This window comes from Cololabis saira, chromosome 23, assembly GCF_033807715.1.
Source record: "Cololabis saira isolate AMF1-May2022 chromosome 23, fColSai1.1, whole genome shotgun sequence".
NCBI lineage: Eukaryota > Metazoa > Chordata > Actinopteri > Beloniformes > Belonidae > Cololabis > Cololabis saira.
The window spans coordinates 6,668,971-6,693,140 of record NC_084609.1 but is presented as its reverse complement, the minus strand read 5'-3'; the positions used below and the strand labels follow the sequence as shown (position 1 = coordinate 6,693,140).

At 41.4% G+C, this 24,170-nt stretch overlaps 1 protein-coding gene across 1 annotated transcript in view; it reads right to left on the bottom strand.

Annotated features, from left to right (window-relative positions):
* The window catches only part of LOC133424606 (voltage-dependent calcium channel subunit alpha-2/delta-1-like), a 237,407-nt gene that overhangs the window by 51,013 nt on the left and 162,224 nt on the right, over positions 1-24,170 (bottom strand). The window contains exons 15-22 of the mRNA XM_061715302.1: positions 23,026-23,133; positions 22,563-22,625; positions 17,364-17,447; positions 17,207-17,281; positions 14,776-14,847; positions 14,621-14,692; positions 14,472-14,533; positions 8,971-9,047 (exon numbers count right to left, since the gene is read on the bottom strand). Coding sequence (XP_061571286.1) covers positions 8,971-9,047; positions 14,472-14,533; positions 14,621-14,692; positions 14,776-14,847; positions 17,207-17,281; positions 17,364-17,447; positions 22,563-22,625; positions 23,026-23,133 — 613 coding nt within the window. The remainder of the gene's footprint in view (positions 1-8,970; positions 9,048-14,471; positions 14,534-14,620; positions 14,693-14,775; positions 14,848-17,206; positions 17,282-17,363; positions 17,448-22,562; positions 22,626-23,025; positions 23,134-24,170) is intronic.

The window sequence follows — 24,170 nt, the reverse complement described above, 5'->3', positions numbered from 1 at the left end:
TGAAAGAAAAAGGGAGCAAAAAAAATACTTGCCATCATTCCCTGGAGCAGAAAGTGAAGGAACACAGGAATCATCCCCCAGGGAGGTAAAGACGAGAGGGAAAAGAAAAGGGGAGGGGAGGAGACAGGGTAAAACCACAGAGGTCAGAAGTGACAATATTTTATTCGCAGAGCGAGTCCTGAATAGAAATATTGGATTGTGAACAAAAGGCTTTGCGCCGCTGAAAGTGATGGAGACGGTACAGATGGAGAATAAAGGGAGAGGCTGAGCGTGCGGTCAGGGAGACGCCGACGGTATTTGCATCCTTTTGATGACGCAGTAAATATCTGCAGTTACTCCTGTGAAGTATTTACTCTGCATCAGACTGAGGTGGGGGAAAATAATCCACCGCAGCTCACAACCTTCATTTTCCTTCGCTATTGTCCAAAGCACAATTACGGCGTTGCAGAAAAAACGGTTCTCATGACGACACGGTGCTCCTTGTCCTCTTTGGTGGTCATGGTTGGGGAGTAATTGCACCGCTGGGGCTGCGCTTTGATATTCGGTCACTCCACACGAAATCCAACAAAAGTATCTGGGTAATGACGGATAGCAGGGAGATATGGGGAGTGACGAGGAAATTTATAAAACAAAGCAGGGGCTTCAACACGAATCAGGCTGACGCAGTAACGTGCAACAATAACCTGCACCGGCTGAGAAACTGCATGACAAATAGATGAGGGAATCTGGGCATGATATGTTTACAGCTTCATGTGCGTTTTAAATTGACATTTACGGTATTTCTCGCTCTCGGAAAATACTGTAATAAAGACAGACGCAAGTCGGGCTTGAATTTCAGATAAACCCCAGAGCTCAGAGACTCTTGGTCCGGAGCCCGCGAAACGAGACAAAAGTGATGAAAAAGCGCACAGAAGGACAGAGGAGATGAAGCCCATTGTGTTGAGAGCCATCCTGTCTTTCATTAGGAGTTATTTAACGATGTTGTAAAACTCCAAGTGAGTCAAAAAAGAGAAAACTGAAGAAAAACAAACAGCGAGTCATTTTTTTTTGTTTTTTTCGGGGCGCACACTCACAGCTCTCCCCTTTATGGCTTCACCTTTAAGTCATGCTAACATCCTGTTCCCCTGGTCTTCCTGCTGCAGCGGGCCGCTGCCAAAACCACATCTGAGGCCGGCGGGAAACAGGTGGCGGGGGGGTTAATGCATACATGCACTCAGACACACGCATCGCATGCGAAGCGCTGCCTCCGAGAGACGCCGCCACCTCCATTCCTCCCAACGGAGTTGTCATCGTTCATCAGGAGCCGCTGATTAAAGAAGAAACGCAGATACGGAGAACGAGACGCCGTGTGTGTGAGCGAAAGTGTTGTGTAAGTTCCTACTTCTCATGAACTAGTTCAAAGTTCACATAGTTTGAAAATGAATAGTTCACTTCATAGTTCACCATTTTCACTTTGAAATAGTTCAAATTCAGTTCATTTCAATATTTTTAGGTGAGAAGTACGAATGCAACGCCCCCCTATCCTAAAACTGTTCACTGTATATAATCATGTTTTGTCCTAGAGGCTTTTCAACTTCACTCAGAGGCTGTAAATCTCCAACAATGTAGTCCATTATCAATGACTACGTTTACATGCAGTCAATAATCCTTTTCTAACCGGAATATAAGCAATAACCCGGTTGCACATGGCCATGTAAACACCAATAACCCCTTTGAATAACCGGAGTTTGCTCATATTCTGGCTTTTAAAAACCCGAAAATGACCCCTGGGTTACTCCTTTTCTAACCCGAATATTTGGTCATGTAAATGCATAACGGGATATCCCCATCAAAAGGAACAGGAATCTGTTTTCTGCGCATGTTCTTTTCGGAAGAAATCTTGGTCTTTTGAGTCCAGGAAGTTCTTATAAACACGGAGAAACCAAGACCAGGAGGAGACTAATCACTTCATAAATGTAATGAAGGATATGAACATTTCTGCATTTGTAGACGGTAGAAAGTACCGGGATAGTGAGATTTACAAAAAGGTGAGTGAAAAGTTGCGCGGAGCAGGATTTGTACGAACACCAGACCAGATCAAGCTCCGCTGGAAGACGCTGAAAAAGGAGAACTACAGGGCCGAGAAACAAAACGGTGCCAGCGGGTCCGATTATCCGCCATGTTGCTGTTATTGTTGTTGTTTTAGATTTGGATACAGGAAGAAGAAGCGGAAATGACGGGAATTGCGTCATGACGTTCTCCGTGCGTTGTTGGTTTGATCCGGATTTATTACCATGTATACAGGGATAACCCTGTTTCCTCACGCATGGAAACAGATTATTCTGAATGTTTCAGTAACCGGAATATTGACCTTAACCTGAATTTTGACTGCATGTAAACGTAGTCAATGTGTCGACCTTTTGCTGGTAAATCTTCCCCCTGAAGGAGCAGCATTGGGACTGGGGTCGTTTGGGGCTGTTGGGTCTTCTTGGTCTTTCCTGATCACTTTGTTTGATTGTCAAGGACTTGCAGATATTTTCTCACACTGGACGGATGCTTTAACCCAGGGGTGTCGGACTCCAGTCCTCGAGGGCCGGTGTCCCTGCAGGTTTTAGATGTTGTAGATGATACAAGTGACTGTGTCATCAACAGAACTATCCAGTTTTTGATGACAAGTTGGTGACGATGATTAATTAGAATCAGGTGTGTTAAAGCAGAGAAACATCTAAAACATGCAGGACACCGGCCCTTCTGGGATTCAGTTTGACACCTGTGCTTTAACCCAATGTCAACTGCTTTAACTGCGTTGACATTGGGACTGGTTTTCTCAGCGCAGTTGGACATAATTTGCACAGAAAGGTTAGATTTTTACCGTCGGACTCTTTGGGAGACGATGTGTAAAATTCCCGCAGATAATGATAAGCGGATCATCATCTGACGTCTCTCTCATCAGTGGTCATGTAAAGATGCACCGGGCTCGGGCCGCCGTTGCCATGGAGCTGGTGCCCGTTATGCTATGCTAGTGTGCACTGCATTGTGGGTAATGTAGTGCGAAGTCGTCGTCTCGTCGAGTATTTTAAATGAAAACGTATTCCGTCAGGGGTCAACGGGGGGTGAAACAGGAGGAGAATACTTGCCCAGAAATGCTGCAGAGGGTCCGACACAGCGGGAATGGACGGGAGGAGGAAGTGGAAAAGAAAGAAGCCAACAGGGTTACACAATATTTTATTCAAATAAGCATTGAATAAGAATATTGCAAACATCAAAAGTTGAAGTTCAGATTTAAGGCGTTCAGTGTTCAGGTTTAAATCGGATTTAAACTCGTCATAAGTGGGATCAAATTGCTGGAAATTAACTTAACATGATTCTTTTTGTGTGAATCTTTAGTGGGGTGAAAAGTTTGTAGTGTTTAAATGCGACCGTTGATGATTTATCACAAAGAAAACCAATCCAGTGCACGGGGAAACATTTAATCTAAGACGGGAGGATTAAAACTAAACAAACAACAATAACTCTGCACATGTGGGACCAAAGTGAAAACAAAACTGAACCTAAAGAAACACGACACTCATAAATATTAAAAACAGCTACGTCCCTGTAGCCGAAGATAAGCACATGTGCAGATGGGAGGAAAGTAGAGTTGGGTCTATAACAGATCACCGTTTTAAACATCAGCGTTTCACGTGAGCCACAGGCGGATTCTCTGACCAAAAACAAGCAGAAAAAGTCTTCATGAGACTTCAGAAAGAACCAGCGTGATGTCGCGTCTCTAAGGAGGCGAGCATGAGGTTATTGCACAGCGTCTCTAAGTACGGTGACGGATTAAAGCGGCATGTTATGGAGGAGGAAGCCAAACAAACGTGGCGACACACATGAAGCATCATCATGAAGGAGGTTCCACTGACGGGAGAAACAGAGTAGAAAACCACAACGACAGGTTAAGCAGAGCAGGTACATGCGTCTTTATAGACCTGTTATTCTGTCTTAGTGCACTTTTTAGAGTTTTTCTGTTACTTTCCTCTTTATTTAAGGGAGTGGAGGCTGATCAGTGAGTAGATAGTGGTTTCTTTTTCAGCTGGAAGGTCGTGAGATTGATGCCCAGGTAAACCCCTGATTGTCCACATTGGCCCCTTAAACTCATTTAAACTCATCATCATAGGCCGTAAGGTGAACCCAGTTATCGTTTCATCCCTCCCTCCCTCCCTCCCTCCCTCCCTCCCTCCCTCCCTCCCTTCCTTCCTTCCTTCCTTCCTTCCTTCCTTCCTTCCTTCCTTCCTTCCTTCCTTCCTTCCTTCCTTCCTTCCTTCCTTCCTTCCTTCCTTCCTTCCTTCCTTCCTTCCTTCCTTCCTTCCTTCCTTCCTTCCTTCCTTCCTTCCTTCCTTCCTTCCTTCCTTCCTTCCTTCCTTCCTTCCTTCCTTCCTCCCTCCCTTCCTTCCTTCCTCCCTCCCTCCCTCCCTCCCTCCCTCCCTCCCTCCCTCCCTCCCTCCCTCCCTCCCTCCCTCCCTCCCTCCCTCCCTCCCTCCCCTCGTACATTCTTTCCTTGTTTTCTCCTTTCCTTCCTTCCTTCTTTCCTCCCTTCCTTCCTTCTTTTCTTTCTTCCTCCCTTCCTTCCTTCTTTTCTCCCTTCCTTCCTTCTTTCTTTCCTCCCTTCTTCCCTTCCTCCTTCCTTGACCCGAAGAAAGCACAAGGGTTAAAAGATACTTTAGATAAGGTCCGCTCTTGTTGTCTAATAATCTCAAAGTTCTTAGTTGACGTGGCAGTGTATTTAGCACGGTTTCAGATCATTTTTGACGACTTTTGGGGTTTGTTTTCATCATCATGCTTTTAGGTGGAAGACACCACGGTCGCCGCCATATTGCGGTTGTGTTTACTAGTAACATCCTATTGGTGCAGCGGGATCACGTGATGGCCGCGCCTCGACCCGCGGACCAAAATCTTACTACGCTCAGAAGAAACTAGTACCGTTTTGCAGTCCCGATCACGGGATTCTTGCGGGGTTTTGAGCTCCGGACTTTTGCATGAATCAATCTTTTTTATGATGTAAAGATTGTGTCGTGCTCGAAAGTGGGAGCGGGAATAACTTTCTGAAATACTTTTTGTGGTTCACCTTCATGCATCCAACGTGAAACCTGTGCCTCATCAATATAGTGGATCGGAACACATTGATCCACTGTGGCAACTTCCGTAAAGGAGGCCGAAAGTACCGTAGGTTTTTTCCTGATTCATCAGTGATGAAGTTCATCAGTATCAATGGATTTACTATTTAAATTGCTTATTCTTTTTGTCCGACAAATACATTTTAGGGTTTTTTAATTACCTGACATGTTTCACAAGATGGTGTGTGACCCGTCTTGTGATTCTGATGAAGGTGAAAGGATTTACGAAACATGTCGGTAATCAAAAAACCTAAAATGTATTTGTCGGACAAAAGGAATTAGAAAATTAATTCGTTTTTTCCTCTTTTTAAAATTTTATCAATGCAAAAAAAGGTTTGATCTCTGTGGTCTGTTCCAGGCCTAAGTGGAACAGTGTTGAGTAGGTAAAAAAAACTCATCTTTAACGACTTACACATCTGATTTAAGCCGTTTTCAGGGGTGTATTAATTTATTTCAGCGAGACAACACTTCATCGTTGGTTCGCCGCACCAGAGCTCCATGAAACGACTTTACCAGATATATATCTCACTTTCTAAATAGTTTGGTTCCTTGTACTTTTTTATTGTGTCCCATAAAAATTGCGAATGTTTGGAAAACCTCTTCAATTCCTTTTCAAACTGAAACCGCATTTCTGGAAAATGGTGATGAAATATCAAGTGATCTCCAAGAAGTGCTTTTAAATTAAAATAAACCATGCAGAGTGGGTTGGCTGCTCTCAGGTGAGGCTGTGTGCGGCCTTGGTGCAGCTGTGTAGGTGAGGTGAGGGACAACGGTTCAGGGAACATTCCCCGCCGGGACCAATTATCACAGCTGCAGTAGATTTGTAATTAGTCTCTCCCTCGTTGTGTGTAATGATGTGCCGGGACTGGGAGGATCTCGCTGGCTGACAACAAGCACATAAAGGAAGCAGCAAATAAAAAAGCCCAGCTTGTTTGTGTGCCGACAGCCGAGAACAGGGAGCACCCCCCGGTAGCTAAAACAGACTTGTGCAATACATGCAAAGCATGGAATAAATATGCATTTAGGAAATCCACAATTATTCCTTGGAGACGGAGGAGGGGGGGATACATTTCAACACAGCGAGGATACACAAACACACACCCACACACAATAAATCCATCCAGTCGTTCCACGATGAGATGACATCTTTCACTGCAGGCTCCATATGGAGCTAAAAGGAGACACGGCGAATGACGACGATGGCAAACATGTGGAGCGTGTGATCTAGTGTGTATCAGCCAATGCGATCGAGCATGAACATATAAATACGCACTCAGAGACACACACACATATACACACACAGAGTGAAGCACTTAGCTATACATAAACTGGTTATGTGTGAAAGGGGATCCTGGAGCCGCTCGTCTCGCCGTCTGGTGACAGAACTTTAAACAGCCCCACAACAGAAAAAACACGAGTGACAAGTGCATGCAGAGCCGGTCTGGATGTACGTGGGTGAACGTTTGCTCAGGTGAGTAGGGTTGCCACCTTTCAGAAATAGAAATAAGGGACGCCCCGATTTCAGCAGCGCAGGCGCCAAAAAAGGGACATCCCCAAAACTTCTAAACTGCATAGAAATGTATTAATATGAAAAAAGAAAATGCTTTGATTTAAAGTTTAAAGTGGTTTAATAGCATTGAACTTGCAGACAGCCAACCATACTAGCAACTGAAATAGCTAAGATGTAGAATATAGCTACAGGTGAAGGTCGGGAAATTAGAATATGGTGTAAAAGTTAATTTATTTCATAATTCAACTTAAAAGGTGAAACTAATATACAGGACTGTCTCAGAAAATTTGAATATTGTGATAAAGTTCTTTATTTTCTGTAATGCAATTAAAAAAACAAAAATGTCATACATTCTGGATTCATTACAAACCAACTGAAATATTGCAAGCCTTTTATTATTTTAATATTGCTGATTATGGTTTACAACTTAAGATTAAGATTCCCAGAATATTCTAATTTTTTGAGATAGAATATTTGAGTTTTCTTAAGCTGTAAGCCATGATCAGCAATATTACAATAACAAAAGGCTTGCAATATTTCAGTTGATTTGTAATGAATCCAGAATGTATGGCATTTTTGCTTTACAGAAAATAAAGGACTTTATCACAATATTCTAATTTTCTGAGACAGTCCTGTATTACATAGTCTCATTACATGCAAAGCAAGATGTGTTAAACCTTTATTTGTTATAATTTTGATGATTTCATTGTTTATTGATTTCATAATATAAAGATTTTTTACTTGGGGTGTTCATAAACTGTGAGCCATAATCACCAAAATTATAACAAATAAAGGCTTGAAATATCTCACTTTGAATGTAATGGGAAATAATCAGTGTTGTGCAAGTTCATACTTCTCATGAACTAGTTCAAAGTTCAGTTCACATAGTTTAAAAATGAACAGTTCACGTTCATAGTTCACCATTTTCATTTTGAACTAGTTCAAATTCAGTTCATTTCAATATTTTTAGGTGAGAAGTACAAATGAAACGCGCCCCCCCCCCCCATCCTAAAACTGTTCACCGTATAGCCTACCAGTGGTCTCCGATCCTGGTCCTCAGGACCCCCTGTCCTGCATGTTTTAGATATTTCCCCTCAGAACCCTGATATAAATTACTGTCATTAACAGAATTGTGCAGACCTGGATGACAAGCTGATGACGGCCATTAATTAGAATCAGGTGTGATGATGCAATGAAACATGTAGAACATGCAGGACAGGGTTGGAGACCCTGCTGAATACAATCATGTATTGTCCTCGTGGCGTTTCAACTTTATTCAGAGGCTGTAAATCTCCAACATTGTAGTGCATTATCAATTTGTCTACCTGTTACTGGGAAATCAGACCTCTTGGTCTTTCTGGGAACCTTTTTGATTGTTAAGGACTCGCAGATATTTTCTCCCACTGGACTGATGCTTTAACTCCACATGACGTTTCAAATGTGAAGTTGACGAGGCAGACGCTCTGACTTGTTTTCTCAGCGCAGCTGGACATAATTTGCACAGAAAGGTTAGTTTCCTACCGTCGGACTCTTTGGGAGACGATGTGTAAAATTCCCGCAGATAAAGATAAGTGGATCATCATCTGACGGCTCGCTGACGCTGCGACTGCAACGTCTCTCTTCACCTGTCAAGGCTGATTTATGGTTCCGCGTTAAATCAACGGCGACGACTACGGCGTAAGGTACGCGGCGACGCGAACCATACGGTCCGCACGCCGCGTACCCTACGCCGTAGGTCCGCGTTGGTGTAACGCGGAACCATAAATCAGCTACATACAGACTGCACCGGGCTCGTGGAGCATTTTAAATGTGCGCGCCGCCCGCTGGTGAAATAAGGATTATTCCGTAATAATTGGACCTAAACACTGAAGCTGCAACTCACATAATCTGAACAGTTCAAATTCCAGTTCATGATCTCCAGAATGAACAAGTTCACGTTCAAGTTCTTTATGTGTAAATATGTTGCGTTCAGTTCAACGTTCTCACAGAAATGAACGTGTTCACAACACTGGAAATAATATATTTGTTTCACCTTTAGTTGAATTTACTACGAATGAAGTTTTGCAATACTATATTCAAATTTTCTGACCTTCACCTGTATATTATGACATCAATAAATAAGAGCATAATATAATGTCCGTATTGATTCAATACGGAACGCAACTTTTAATTCCCAATTAAGTAAAACAATTCCGTATTTCAGGAGACGGGTGGCGACCCTAGCTGGGAGTGATGGATGGCAACCATGAGCTGGGGCTGCATGCGTGTCGGTTTCCACCCTGCGTAGCTGGAATGTGACCAACAACACGGGGGGGTCGGACTTACATTTGGCCTGGGTGATGGTGTCGCCGATCGTGGCTCGGATGTAGTGCATGCTGTACTCGGGGAGGACCAGGGCCAGGCTGAGGGAGGACGGACAGCAAAAACAAACTGCTTAAAAACTTTCATCAAGTCCAGTAAAGTGCGTTCAGCGGGAGCTTAAGATAACTCAAGGCAATCGCGCCTGGACTTCATCCTGAACTCTAAACTACACTGCAGTCCCTGAGGGCCCTAGCATGGCTTAAAAATGGCTTTTATGAAACATATTTCGCAAAATGTGTCAGAGAAAAGTGTCTGGAATCTTTCTAGCTGATGGAGTGAGGTTGTGAAGACGCGGATCCGCTTGCAGTTGCTATTATTGTACTCCGACCTCCCTCTACGATCCGGGTACAAACTTTTTTTTTTAATTTATTTTTTTATTTATTCAAACATGTTAAAACAAAAATCAGAATCTGTATCAGAATACATAAAAAAAAACATAAGCAAAACAAAGCAAATTAAAGAGACAAATCTATATGTAGATAAATATTTCCTGTTTGAATTGCATCTTAAATTCCTCAAACATATTTTGAAAGTTAAAACAACAACATGTAATAATATGGTCTATGGAGAGCTGGGAAGGTACCCACTGTGTATTGCGGTAAAAAAGAGAGTCATTGGTTTCTGGGGGAGGTTGGTAGAAGGTAAAGAAAGTAAACTAAAGCAGAAGTAGAGCAAAGCAGATGTATTTCAGTCACCATGGATTCTACTAGTAAAGCGGATACTGGATGACTGTGGTTTATCTTACCTCTGGTTCTCTCAAACATGTAATAACATTGACTGGTTGAAACTAACTGTTGAGCAACGGTTGAAAGATCAATTTCTGCAAAAATGGCGAAGTGAACTCTATAGGATGACATCATGTGATATTTATGTAGAGATTAAGCAAGAGTTTAACCTAGAACAATACTTACTATGTCAAAATCAAAAGTATAGACAGGCCATTTGTAATTTTAGGACGAATAACAGCATAATACCAAAAGTCACTGGAAGGTATAAAGGTTATTATTATTATTATAAAGGTCTGGATAGAAGTCAGAGATTCTGTAACCTCTGTAACGTCACCTGTATTGGAGATGAGTTTCACATTTAGTTTGAATGTAAAAATTTAAATATAATTAATCTCAGACAAAAATACTTACCAAAGTATTATACAAACCGACCATCTATGTTTAAATTGATTTTGTTACTTCAATCTATCTAATGTCCTTCCTCTGTTTAAATGATTTTTATTTTTATTTTGCCAAATTGAGTATTTTAGTTGAATATCTACAGCCTGCCACTTGCTACAAATGTACAAATGTTTGTGTTCTGTGCTCCGTACCATGTGATCATGGTTGTGAGTTAAAATAAATGATTGATTGATTGATAGATTGATTGAAAGTTTCAAAAAACTTCTAGTCCTACCCGTTCTAATGTTCTTTTTTTTTTTTTTTACAATTTCTTCATTTCACAGAACTCCAAAAGAAAAGCATAAAAGAGAAAGAAAAGGTGGTTCAGCTGAGCAAGGCACTTTGGTCATTGGCTGTGAGTTCATGTGTCCATTTCCATTAAGAGTATTGATTTTAAAGATTTGTTTAAACTTACTTAATGATTTCATTTAATCTTTGCAGTTGTTCCACAGATTAACTCCCATCACTGATACACAATGGGTTTTGATGTTTATTGGTACATGCTGTTTTTGAAATTACATATTCCCCTGAGATTGTGTTTATTTTCTTTTATTTGAAACAACTTCTGGATGTCTTGTGGCAACTGATGCTGATTCGCTTTGCGCATGATTTGTATAGTTTTGAAGTCGACCAGGGGCCGGATTCACCAATATGTTCTTAAGAACAATCTTAAGAAATGTCTTAAGATCTAAAATTAAGAAGTTCAAAAGAAAGTTCTTAAGTGCAATTCCTCAATATTTTCTTAAGAACCGTCTTAAGAACTGTCATTTCTTACGAATTTCTTATTCTTCCTACTTAAGAACTTCTTAAAATATGTCATTGCATTGCACGCGCCAACAAACAACATTTATACAGGTAGTTTGGTCTTAACCGTCAGTCACTCACTAAACATGGAGAAGGAGAAAAAGAGATACAGGAACTTTTCAAGGCAGGAGCTTGAGGTTATGGTGGATGAGATTAATGTGTGAAAAAGGTGATATTAGAGGCTTACCTTTTCACAGAAGAATTTTTAAGACAGGTCAAGGTTGTCTTAAAGTTAAGAAAAAAGTCAAGAACAAATTTGAGAACTTTTATTTCAAGAATACCATTTATTCTTAAGTTTTTTCTTAAGAAGAAACTTAAGAAGAAAGTTGAGAAAATACTTAAGAACTTTTTTGGAGAATATGACTTCTTCTCTTTTTTCTTCTTAAGACTGAAACTTCAGAAAAAAATGACACTTAAGAAGATTTTTTTTCTTAAGAATGTTTTGTGAATCCGGCCCCAGATCCTTAAATTTGAGTGTTCTCAGTTTGATGAAGAGTGGGTTTGTTCATTCTCTAAAGGCCACTTTATTTACAATTCGTATTGCTCTTTTTTGAAGTTTGAATATTGTATCTGCATTTGTTTTATATGTGTTCCCCCACACTTCCACACAGTAGCTCCTATATTGAAGTATGAAGGAGCAGTACAAGGTGTATAGTGATAATTGATTAAGAAGGTGTTTGACTTTGTGTAATATTGCAATAGATTTGGATGTTTCAGCTTTAATGTACTGTATATGTGGCTTCCAGGATAGTTTGTTTGACTCCAACTTCACAACAAATGCATATGATGCAACAGAATGAGAGCTGATAACCCCCCCCCCCCCCCTCCGGCCCTGCGGTGGTCGATTACAGAGGTATGGGGTCTGAAATACATTCTTCCCAAAGTTGATTCAATTCACTGCGGTTCTTGGGGATTGGCTTATGCAGAGATTTCTCAAGATTTGCCCCCCCCCCACGGCCCTTCAATTGGATTGAGGTCTGGACTCCGAGGACTAGGACATTCCTCGACCTCCATTCTTTTATTTTTCAATTATTCGGATGTAGATTTGCCGGCGGGCTTCGTGTTTTTGTCGTGTAGCGTAACCCAACAGAGGATCGGACCTGAGTCGTTGGACAGATGGCCGGCTCGCATTGGCCTGCAGAAACTTTTCCCTCGGTCCAGGTCCCGCAGAAGCTGCCAGGAATATTTCCGATGTTTTCCCTGCTCCGACGCACCGGGGCCAAACCCGCGGCTCGTTTACAGCCTGCTTGTGCAGAACTCGGTGACAAGCTGGAAGTTAACCGTTGAATCAGGCGTGTTGGAGCAGAGAAACGTCTAAAACATGCAGGTCAGGGGGTTCGGGGGGTCTCGGCCCTGCGGCTCCACATCACTACCCCTCCACCACCGTGCCTGCCAGGGGATTTGAGGTGTCAAACAACTCCAGCCGGGTCTCATCTCTCCAGAGGTCTCGTGGTTTGTTCAGATACGGTTTTGATTATTTTGATCATTAGTTTTGAGAATATTTAACATCCAGTGAGGCCTTCAGCATCGGGTTTGTGTTTCTCTAAGCATTACAGGGTCTGATCATGCGGTAAAGTTGCACCAAACCTTCTTCACCTTCGAGCCATGAAACTGTGTGAACTAATCTGCAGCAACAATTGCTTCTCTAGAATTTCTGCTTATGTCTTCTCCTTTTGGCATTGTGTCAACAGACATCTGAAAGCTCCAGATCAGCAAATGGGAAAAACATCAGCTTTTATTGCTAAGGACTGATGATTGACAGCAATTTATCCTCTTAAATCTTAAGGCTTTTATTGTGAAGGACTGATGATTGACAGCAACTTATCCTCTTAAATCTTAAGGCTTTTATTGTGAAAGACTGATGATTGACAGCAACTTATCCTCTTAAATGTGGGTTCCTAGTATTTCCCATGTGATTTTGCTTTTGTTAAATAAATAACGAGATGTTTGTTTGTTTGAGGCTGTTTTTAACTAATAATAAGACTATCATGTTATTTTTTTATTACATTTTACAGGTGCTAACTCCTGCATCGGTCCATTTCACCGAGGATGAGGAGCTCGGACCGGCTGGGACCAGATTACTGCCGGCGTCGCCCCGGCGGAGGAAGGGCTACTGCGATGTGTTCCTGTCATACAAATGAGCAGCTTTCAGTAAAACTTTATGCTTAACAATGTTCCATCAAAAGCATCCAAGGACTTAATTCCTTTGGCTAACCATGAGCGGCCTCAAACACGCCGGAACAAAGGCCCGACTCCCCACTGGCCCCGCTGGGGATTGTGGGCTCCTGTCAAACGTGAGATATGTAGTGAGGAGCGACAACGCGGCCCTCGGAACGGCACGCAGAGCGCTGCGGTCGCTGACTCAGCAAAACTCAAACACGTCAATGAACTCCACTGACGATGGCGTTTCTTAGTGACTCGGCCTTGAACAATGAATATTTTGCTATGTCACGCCTCTTTACCTGGCCGTGACCACACCCCCTTGGGGGAGTCAAAACTCACTTTTTCTTCATTAAAACAACAATTCCATCAAGAAAATCAGCTAAAAGTTGGTCTTATGGTGGTTTTTTGCAGCTTTCATGGTGCCGTTGGCCCATTTGGACTTCAGGTGGGCTCCATGATGTTTCTTTCCTTTCCTGGGACCTCCGATACGCCTGTATTCACATCTCATCTATTAATAGACCTTAATCCAGGATGTCCCTGCAACTAAAGTTGCTTTCGTCAACGAAAATTATGACTAAATATCGTCGTCAACAAACCTTTATAACCGGAGGAAAACGAGATGCAATGAAAATGCTGGTCGTGTGATGATAATGATAATTAAATATATAATGCAATATCGTAGAGGAATAAAAACAAGACTAAAATGTAGATTACAAAATAAAAACTCTGCTAACGTGTGTCTTCATTTTCGTTGACCAAAACCAGACGAAATTTTCTAACAAAAATCCTTAATCTCCATTTTTTAAGTAGTTTCCTCTCGTTTAGTCTTCAAACCAGTTTAGTCTTTAGGTCTTTGGATACACTTTCCTACATAGACGTGGAAAAGGAAACCAAATGTGTCGTTGAAAAAGAAAAAGACGGGGAGAAATGTGGCAAAATAAATGTTGTAAACTCAAATGAGAGTCTTCTGTATCTGGAATGAATGTATTCTTGAGTCTATAAGGTAACAATAATATAATAATAAGATAACCATGTTTGAATTGTAAAATGGGTTTGGCTAAATACAATCTTTGACTAAAACTAGACTAAAATGGACAATTCTGACTAAAATAAGACTAAAATGCTCAGACTTTTAGTTGACTAAAACTTGACACGACTAAAAGGAGAATGAACGTGACTAAAACTAATAAAAACTAAAATGATAGCTTGACCCAAAGACTAGAATAACACTAAAATTGAAACTGGCTGACAGAAACAACACTAGCTGCAACCTGGACGAACCTCTAACCATTCAGGGTTGTTTAGGTGTCTGATTGCAGGTAATCTTACCTGTAGTCGGTTCCCTTCACGGGGGCAAAGGTGTACATCCTCGTGCCTTGGTCAATGTAGCGCTTTGGGGGAGAAAACATCGTCAGTAAACGTCTCAATACACGTCTCAACACACGCCGCCGTCATGAACTCAACAAGACAGAGATTACCTCGTCCTGAGATTTCACCAGAGTAGACATGGTGTAGTCTCCCGTCAGGCCGTCGATCATCTTTCTCCTCATCTGTTAAGAAGACGGTTCAGAGTAAGTACAGTAGAAATCCAGCCGTCATGTCTGATCAAAATGAGATGACGTCTCCTCCAAACCTCCACTTTGACGTCGTTCTCCAGCTCTGCGTCCAGGAAGTCGAGCGTCACGGGTTCGTCAAACCTGGCGGTCTGCGGAACAGCGAAGGCAGACTGTAATTATCACACATCTTTCCCTGATCTCCTAAACCTGCTGTTTTAAAAACAAAAGCAGATCCTGCTGCTTCGGGAACTAATCATGCACTAATTGTCTGTTAACTCTTAATCATCTGCAACCAATCCACGTACTACGCAGATACTTCGCCGGGCAAACAAACATCGTCCTGCAAGCACATGATCGAGTTGTTTATGAAAACATAAAGAACTATGCCGAAACCTGCCAAAGGACACAAATACAGCCGGAGCACCGGTTCAGAAAAACCTCGGCAGCAGGACTGAAGCGCAGAAATTATACTTAAAAGAAAAAGAAAAAGAGCAAAAGCATCATAAAAAGATCTGGAGAAATCTCTGTAGACGATGGAGGAGGTGAAAAATCAGCAACGTATGCTCCCGTCCACATGGGCTTGTTCAATAATAGTTGTATGAAAGCCAAATTTTGATAATACTTTATATAGGAAAGATCATCTCACTAAGTAAAACGCTTTTTCTGCAAGATCAGTTCCAGTCTTTTAGATAAGATGGAATTGAACAGTTTATAATCAATATTCAGAACACTCAGCGGACGGTAATTCCCACACTCCAATTTGTCCTTCCCCTCCTTAGGAATGATAGAAATGATGGCGTCTCTCCATGAGGGGGAGATCATTTTCTTTTTGAGTACCCAATTAAATGTTTTTAAAAGTGTTGGAACTAGTTGGTCCTGCATTGTTTTATACCATTCTGATGTAAAACCATTCGTCCCCGGGGACTTTCCTCCTTTTAACCTCCCAATTGCTGACTGTAGTTGTTCTTTTGTTATTTCAGCTATTAAATCGATCATTTTGTTCATTTGTGACCCTTGGTAAAAGAATCCACATGGGCTCGTTCAGGGGAGATCTTGCAACTTTCAGCAAGACAACGTTGAACCACAAACAAACTGCATCAATACAGAAACACAAGAGCGCGGGTCTGGGTCCTCAACCGGCCTTCCTGCCTTTCAGCCTTCGGAAAAACATTTACTTTATTATTTTTACGAGGCTAAGGACCCACTTTTTTAGTCTTGCTTCTACTGTAAGTAATGGCATTTTATCTCCTTTTTAAAGTACTATTTCAGTTTTACAGTATCTAAACTTTTTTTAAATGTATTTATTCAATTATTATTATTTCATTCATTTATTTAATTCTAATGATTATTATACGTATTTTACATTTCATATTACAGGACTGTCTCAGAAAATTAGAATATTGTGATAAAGTTCTTTATTTTCTGTAATGCAATTAAAAAAAACAAAAATGTCATACATTCTGGATTCATTACAAATCAACTGAAACATTGCAAGCCTTTTATTATTTTAATATTGCTGATCATGGTTTACAGCTTAAGAAAACTCAAATATCATATCTCAAAAAATTTGAATATTCTGGGAATCTTAATCTTAAACTGTAAGCCATAATCAGCAATATTAAAATAATAAAAGGCTTGCAATATTTCAGTTGATTTATAATGAATCCAGAATGTATGACATTTTTGTTTTTGTAATTGCATTACAGAAAATCACAATATTCAAATTTTCTGAGACAGTCCTGTATATCATGTTCTTATGGTAGATTTGGTCTTAGTTCTTCATTTCCAGCATCTCCTTTAAACACGTAAAGCACTTTGTGCTACATATAATGTATGAAAAGTACTTTATAAATAAAGTTTGATTGATTGATTGACATGAGAAGTACAACAAAGAGGATCCCGGACTGCTGAGTAACTTCACTTCCCAAAACCACTGGTCTGCTCGGCTCCCAGATGTGCAGGCAGTGGTGCTAAAAGAGGATGGGATGTTCCAGAGTGGTAAACAGACATGTTGCTGCCATTAAATTTAAGACTCATCTTTTTCCCCCCATAAAACCAAGAACGCTTTTTATTTCATTTTCTAATCATTCCCTTCTGTTAATCTACATTTTACACTTTGAACCAGCCGTTTCTGAATTGTGGATGTTAAAGAAACAGTAAAAGTGTGTTTTTATTGTTTTTTTTTATATAAAACTTTGGGAAACAACAAAAATTATCATTAAAAACCCCAAGATCTTGACAAACCTTTGTTTCCTCCCCGTACCTTTTTTTCTTTCTACTCATTTCAAGCAGCACAAATCTGTTTTAGAGTTTTAAGAAATGGCAACTCGAACGATTATCCCAGCACGCCCCGTTTTCCATTTCTTCGCGAGGAGAGGAAACAATTTACGGCCTAAGTAAAAGAAGATTTATTCACTTGTCCCGCAGGACGGCCGTAGTGCCCAGACAGTTCATAGAGAAAGGAAACGTCTGCTCGTCCCAGATAATAGCCGAGCGATGTGATCTTACCAGAGGCTGCAGGTTCGGGTGCAGCAGCACGTATCCGTTGGGGTCGATAGCAAAGTAGTAGCCGTTGGGCCCGAACTGGAGGTGAAACAAACAGAACTCTGAGGGAGGAGGCAGGAGCAACGTGGGATCCAGAACGTCGGCGTTTATCTGGGCTTACTGTGAAGCGAGGAGTGAGCCTCTTGATGTCGTCCAGGGACACATCAATAGCCATGACCCCCAGGATGAGCTGGTTCTGAGTTTTCTAAGAGGAAAAACCACAGAGAAACGAGACGAATCAGCGACGGCAGGAGTCGGTGTGAGACACTCACGCCGTGTTAAAAACAAATATTAAAACATGATTTTCACAAGATACAAAGAGGAAGGGGTTTAGCGCCTTCAGGGGCCTGATATAACACTATTGGGTTAATGGGTAGATTTGTTTATATTTATGTACAGGAATGGGCAGCTAATTATATGTGTATGTATATATATATATGTATGTGTATGTATATGTATATACTGTATGTGTGTATGAGTATATATATATATATATATATATATATAGATATAGTGCAGATGGAGTTAATATAGAGATATTATGGTGTAAATAAGTATATTTATATAAATATATTATTATAAATATATATTATAAATATTTATATGAGCATGTGTGTACAAATATATAGAAATACTGAACTATGTGTATGTACTGTAGGTAAGTGTGTGAGTACAGTTTGTGAGTATAATTATAGTATTAGTATAGTTATTATAAATACGTGTTAATAAATGATTAGTGAATGGGGGTAGGATTAAATAAGTTTACACTTCTTCCTACTCCTTTTTGCACATGTAAATTAACATATTAAGTGTTAACAGCTTCTTCCCCAAAGCTGTGAACTTTCTTAACCAATAAACTACCTCATACTGTGCAATATTTTCTATTTCCTATCCATAATGTTCCAATATTCCTTACCTATCTATGTGCAATACTCCATCCTTTCAAGTGCAATATTTCTCCACCCATTCATGTACATTTTTATCCTCCCATTCACTCTTTTTTTATAGTGTGTATATATATATATATATATATATATATATATATATATATATATATATATATATTTCCTTTTTTTCATTTTGTTGTTTACAGTACTTGTTTATATAGTCTTTGCATGTGTGCACTTTGACGGAGCTGCTGCCTAATTTTATTGTACAAGTATAATGATAATAAAGGCTTTCTATTTCTATTTCTATTTTAAAGTATGAAATTCTTTGTTTTGTTGTTTTTTTGTGTTTTCTTTGTTTTGTTTTCTTATCTTCTCTTTTAATTGTGGTCTTTTACATGTACAAAATAAAAAAAATCTAAATCTAAATGTTTCCCGGATGAGTCCAGCTCCTCCGTGCATGCTGGGAGATTTCAAAGAGACGGTTGCGTTAGAGAGCTGAGCGGCTCGGTGCTGCGGTGAGTCAGCGCCAAGGCATTTCCAGGTCTGCACGTCGGAGGTAACCCTGAACCCGGCCAGGCCGACGTGTAAACTCATCTTGAAGCACTTTGCTCCCAAATCGACTCGGATTTGCATGATTGATTCTTTTTGATTTGTGCAGAGTGACATCCTCGATTCTCTTCATGTGGAAAAGCTGTGTGGGACCTCGGCATCGGCGGAGGACGTGAGGAGCAAAGCCACAAGAAAGCAGGGGATAAAAGACGAGGGATCAGATACTACTTAATGAATGCTTAAGAGGCTTCATGTTGGATGTTTATTTCTTTTGGTCTGCTAAACATTTTGACATGTTCCAAAACCGCAGGCTCAAATTCTCCCACGGGGTCAAAGTGTCGGCCCAGCGGCAGTAAATACATTCAGCAGGTCGAAGGAACTCAGAATGGATGCAGCAGATGAAGGAGTGAGAGAAGCTGAGAATAAAGAGACATAAAGCAGAATAAACCGCGATCATCTCGGTGCTCCGACGCTGAAACCACTAATATGCATCAGGTACCAAATAAGAAAAGGCACTAACATCGACAGTTCCTGCTCCAAAAATGAATCATTGATACACGGATGAGAAAGCCCTGTAGCGGAGCCAGAAGGGGGGCGAGGGGGCGGGCGCCCCGGGGCCCACAAGCTCATAGGGCCCAATGATAGGGCCCCGTTTTGTGTGATACGTTCACATATAATAGGCTATAATTACGATAAAATGTGCATTGTGCGGCCAGTGTAGGCTAATTCTTACTTTACAACTGTCCTGAACGCATCGGGGCTGTGAGCCAACGCTGATTGGCTGTAAAGCCTGATTTATGGTTCCGCGTTAAATCGAGGCAGAGCATACGCCGTAGGGTACGGCGAAGACTACGACGTAGGGTACGCGGCGACGCGCACCGTACGTGCGCATCGCCGCGTATCCTACGTCGTAGGCTCTGCGTTGGTTTAACACGGAACCATAAATCAGCCTTAACAGTTACAGCCAATTTGCCGACTCGGCAAATTTGCGGCCTGAAGGAGATGAGCGCTAAATTTTAAAAGAGGTCTAAGCCTGTACAAAGTTTTATGGAAGAGTCAACTACCATTGGTGAGTCAGTGTAACCTTCATAAATAATTTCTTTATCAGAATGTTGTGTAGCCTTCACCACCTGCCTATTTGAATGTGCTTTGTGTTGTTTTCAACTAGACCGCCGAGTCTATTCTCTGTTATAGAGCTCATAAATGATGTTATAGATTGCTGTGTCTATATCTATCTAAATAGATTGTGTAATTTTAGACCAGTTATGTTGTTTTTTTTTTGTATTTAAGCTGTATCAAAGATGGAACTGAGTCAGTCCGTGACTATCTGAGTTTTCAGCGCCGTGTGATTGACAGCTGTCAGGCCTGTGTGTGTGTGTGTGTGTGTGTGTGTGTGTGTGTGTGTGTGTGTGTGTGTGTGTCCGTGCGTGTGTGTGTGTGTGTGTGTGTGTGTTCTTCTGAACAAGTTTGTGACTTTACTCTGCTTTCTGCAGCATAGGCCTATAGAGTTGCTTAGCTCAATAAAAGTGAGAATAAATGTTGTTTGATGGGTAGGATGAGGTGTTGTTGAACCTTAAAATGACTTTCATAAGGGCCCATCGCGAATGCTCCACCCCCTCTGTACTGAGACCCACGCTCTGCCACTGAGAAAGCCTAATTATTGGTGAAATTCAGGTAAAACTGCGACAGCTGCAGCAGCCTGGTCTTAAAATCACCTGTGAGGCCAGAATCTGCTCTAAATGATCTAAGTGTCCCGTCTATCTGCATCTCTCTACATGGAAATGAACTTCCAGAAGAACTGAAGAAGGTTCCACTTCAGGAAGACTTCTGCAACAGTAAGTGAGGGTGAACCGCTAATCAGCACGCCACCGGTGCCGCTTTGTCTCCAGCCGAAAACGTCAGGTTTCACTTTTACAAACAGGACTGGAAACATGTTGGAAGCTCGAAGCGTATCGTTCACCTAGTTTTGATGAGGTTCTGCTAATCGTCTGTGAAGTCGGCCGGGGGCTTGTGCCCTTCAGGCAAAGGCCCAACAGTAAAGCACGGCGGAGGGAGTGCAATGATGCGTGGCTGCGTGAGCTCAAAATGAGCTTTAAAGGTTTCTCCGCATTATACCTCTGTCTGACTGCATATCTCTGAATGAAAACAATTCCCAGAGGGAGCGAGAAACTTTGGGAGGAGCTAAAACTAATCAAAAACAGTGCAACAGTAATCAGAAAGTGAACAACAACACAATGTACCGCTAATCAGCAGCAACTGAACTCTAAACACTATTAAAACAAAGTGCCAAAGGGGGAAAAGCCCTTTCTCATCAGTTTTTGATTTAACTGACTTAAATACTTATCTAACTGATTTCATCTGTGTTTTATGTGCGTATGTTGTTGTTTCCTCTTAGACTAAAAATGGCATTACCTTTAATTCCGCTGCGTTTTCATTCAAATTATTGGTCTAAGTTTATCAGATAGATAGATAGATAGATAGATAGATAGATAGATAGATAGATAGATAGATAGATAGATAGATAGATAGATAGATAGATAGATAGATAGATAGATAGATAGATAGATAGATAGATAGATAGATAGATACATAGATCAAATTTGATATTTAGTTTGCATTAATGGGCGTGGCCTAATGGTTCAACAGCGCCACCTAGAAAACTTTGTGCCTCAAGCCCCACGATACGGTTTGACGTACATGCACGAAAATCGTTACACACCTGTATCATGTCACAACTTAAAGAAAAGTCTCTTGGCGCCATGGCCGAAACCGAACAGGAAGTCGGCCATTTTGAATTAACCGTGTAATTTTGGCGCAATTTATGCCATTTCTTCGGCCGTTAATGCGGCCCGAATCGTAACGTGCACCCAGGTGTGTTATACATCAAAATGTGCGTCTCCATCCTCGACGATGGGCATTACTTTCCTCAGTCAAAAGCGTTACCATGGTGACGATAGACGCCAAAAAGCGCGCCCACCCTTAATCTGATTGGTCGATATTTGATAGTTCCTACTTTCTGCCATAACTTTTGAATGGTTTGGCATAAAGCGTCATGGGTGATGTCATCGGACTTTTGAGTCCTTGACCGTTATTGGAAAAAATTGCACGCGCAAGGGCCTGTTCATCGCTGTTTTAATTTGTCATTGTATCAGGACACGAGGAAAAACTGCCCAGTCCAGTAGTATTAAAAAAAAAAAGCACTGGTGAGTGAGTTTATAATGTGTAAATGTTCGATTGTGAATGTGTTTTGATGTTTTTTTTTTTACAATAATCGTTCTTTTTGTCTTAATCCTCAAAAGCACTTTGTGTTGGATGAAAAGTACTGAACCAATAAAGTTTGAAAAGCCACTTGAAGCAGATTTGTCACCTGTTTGGAAGGTGTGACTCCGCCCACAGCTACCAGTAAACAGCAAGGCACAGTGGTGGGAGTGTGATGATATGGGACTGCATGATTTAAACCATCTTATAAAACGGCGTCACAAAAAGTTTGTGCATGTTGCAAAATAAGGGTCAACAGGACGACTTCCCATCTCCAAAATCGTTCCAGCATCTTCTACGGAGGCAGAAGGTGACGAACCCAAAACTGTGACGGGATCAAACCCGTAGTCTGACCTGCGGTTCGTGGTATTTTATACAGAAAGGACATCTCTTAGGTCTTAGTTCATTATAGTGCATGTATGAAGTAATAAAAAGTTTGAATAGAGTTTTTTAACGACCACATCCCATGAGGTCACACAGGTGCAGCGTAAGAAAGAAAAAAACTCCCTTTGAATTATTGTATTTTTATATGAGAGCAAAGAAAATAACTAGGCTATAAAAAATAATTTACTAATGCAGGCTGGATGGATTACAGACAAGTCCAGCAGCGAGTCCCTGGGTACCTTTGAGCCTGTGTCGGTCTTGTTGAAGACCGGCAGGGTTCCAGTAATCACAAGGCCCAGCTCCTGAAAGAGGAAACACAGGATATATCAGCGATGTGACAAATGTTTAATCCATTCAGCCATGTCGAAATCGCTCCCCGGTGACTCTAAAACCTGACTGACAACTTCCTCGTCTACTGGTTGTAATGTGAATAAATAGCACCTAGATAACTCCGGGGTTAACGAGGTCGGGACAGGCGGAGGATGTGAGATGACGTCCTAAATCCCTTTTATCAGTCTGCCTTCCTTATCTCGTCCTTCAAGTATATTTCACCACAAGCACTTGAAAAAGTCAGTTTATCTGAGGAGGACGGACGGAAACGTCCACCACCGCTAAACGAGACATGAAGCAGATTCTGGTCTAATCCCTAATTCCTGTAAGGCTCAGAGTCTCTGCTCGTAACTCTCGCTGGTCCGGACGTACCAGCGCGTCCAGGTAGACGTTGGTCCATTGGACCTGCTTGGCCTTCTTGTCGGCCCTGGAGCGTCTGTCCGCCTTGACCATCGGCCTCCCCAGGACATCCAGGTACTCCTGCAGAGAGGATGAGAGGGAGATTTAAGCTGCACTTCAGCCATTCGGCCACAAGAGGGCAGAACAGTCAACGTGTAAAACGAACCGGAGCAACAGGAGTGGTCGGCTCCTCCTGTTTAATTGTTTAATTAGGATCCCCATTAGCTACATGACTGCAGCTATTCTTCCTGCGGTCCGCCAACATTTTAAAATAATACAGTACTAAACATAACATAATAAAAGCAAACCAAATATATATTCCACTAGATAAAGAGAATATCAAATTAAATAGACAACGAAACACCATAACACTAAACAAAACACTGCACAGTTAAGAGTTCATCTGAGGTCGTGAAAAAGTCTGAAAAGCAGTCTACAATTTCATTTCATTTGTAGTCTAGAACTTCACAACTGATCTAATACAGAAAAAAAGAAAGAAAGAAATACATTCAACAGTCATAACCAACTATGTTTCCATTTCCAGCATGTCAGACCCCGTCCACACGTAGCCGGGTATTTTTAAAAACGAATATTTCCCCCCTCCGTTTATAAAAAAATTTGCATCCACACATAACTGAAGATCTGCGTTTTCGACCACATTCAATAAGCATTCTAACCTGTAGATCATCTGCGGCTCCCAGGGAAGCTGCACCTCCGCGGCCCTGCGGGCTCCGCGGGGGCTCCGCGGGGGCTCCGCGGGCGGCACCGTAGGGTGCGCGTCGCCGCGTACCGTACGGCGTAGCCTCTGTGTCGGTGTAACGCAGTAAGCGGTGGTCAAGACCAGAGACCATTTATTTAATAGCTTGGAGAACAGATGCTGGATCATCTGTAGTAAACAAAAGTCGCACGTCAGAGCAGATTTGTTGTTGTTTTGGCGCATAATGTGACGTTCGAAAACGCGAAACTCCGGTTGTGTGTGTCTACACGCATCTACATAAACGGAGTTTTCAAAAATCTTCACTTTGCCCGGAGTTTTTTGAAACCGTCGTTTATTTGCGTTTTCGTGTGGATGACAGGTCAAAACGTAGGAAAATATCTCCGGTTTAGCAGATATCCGC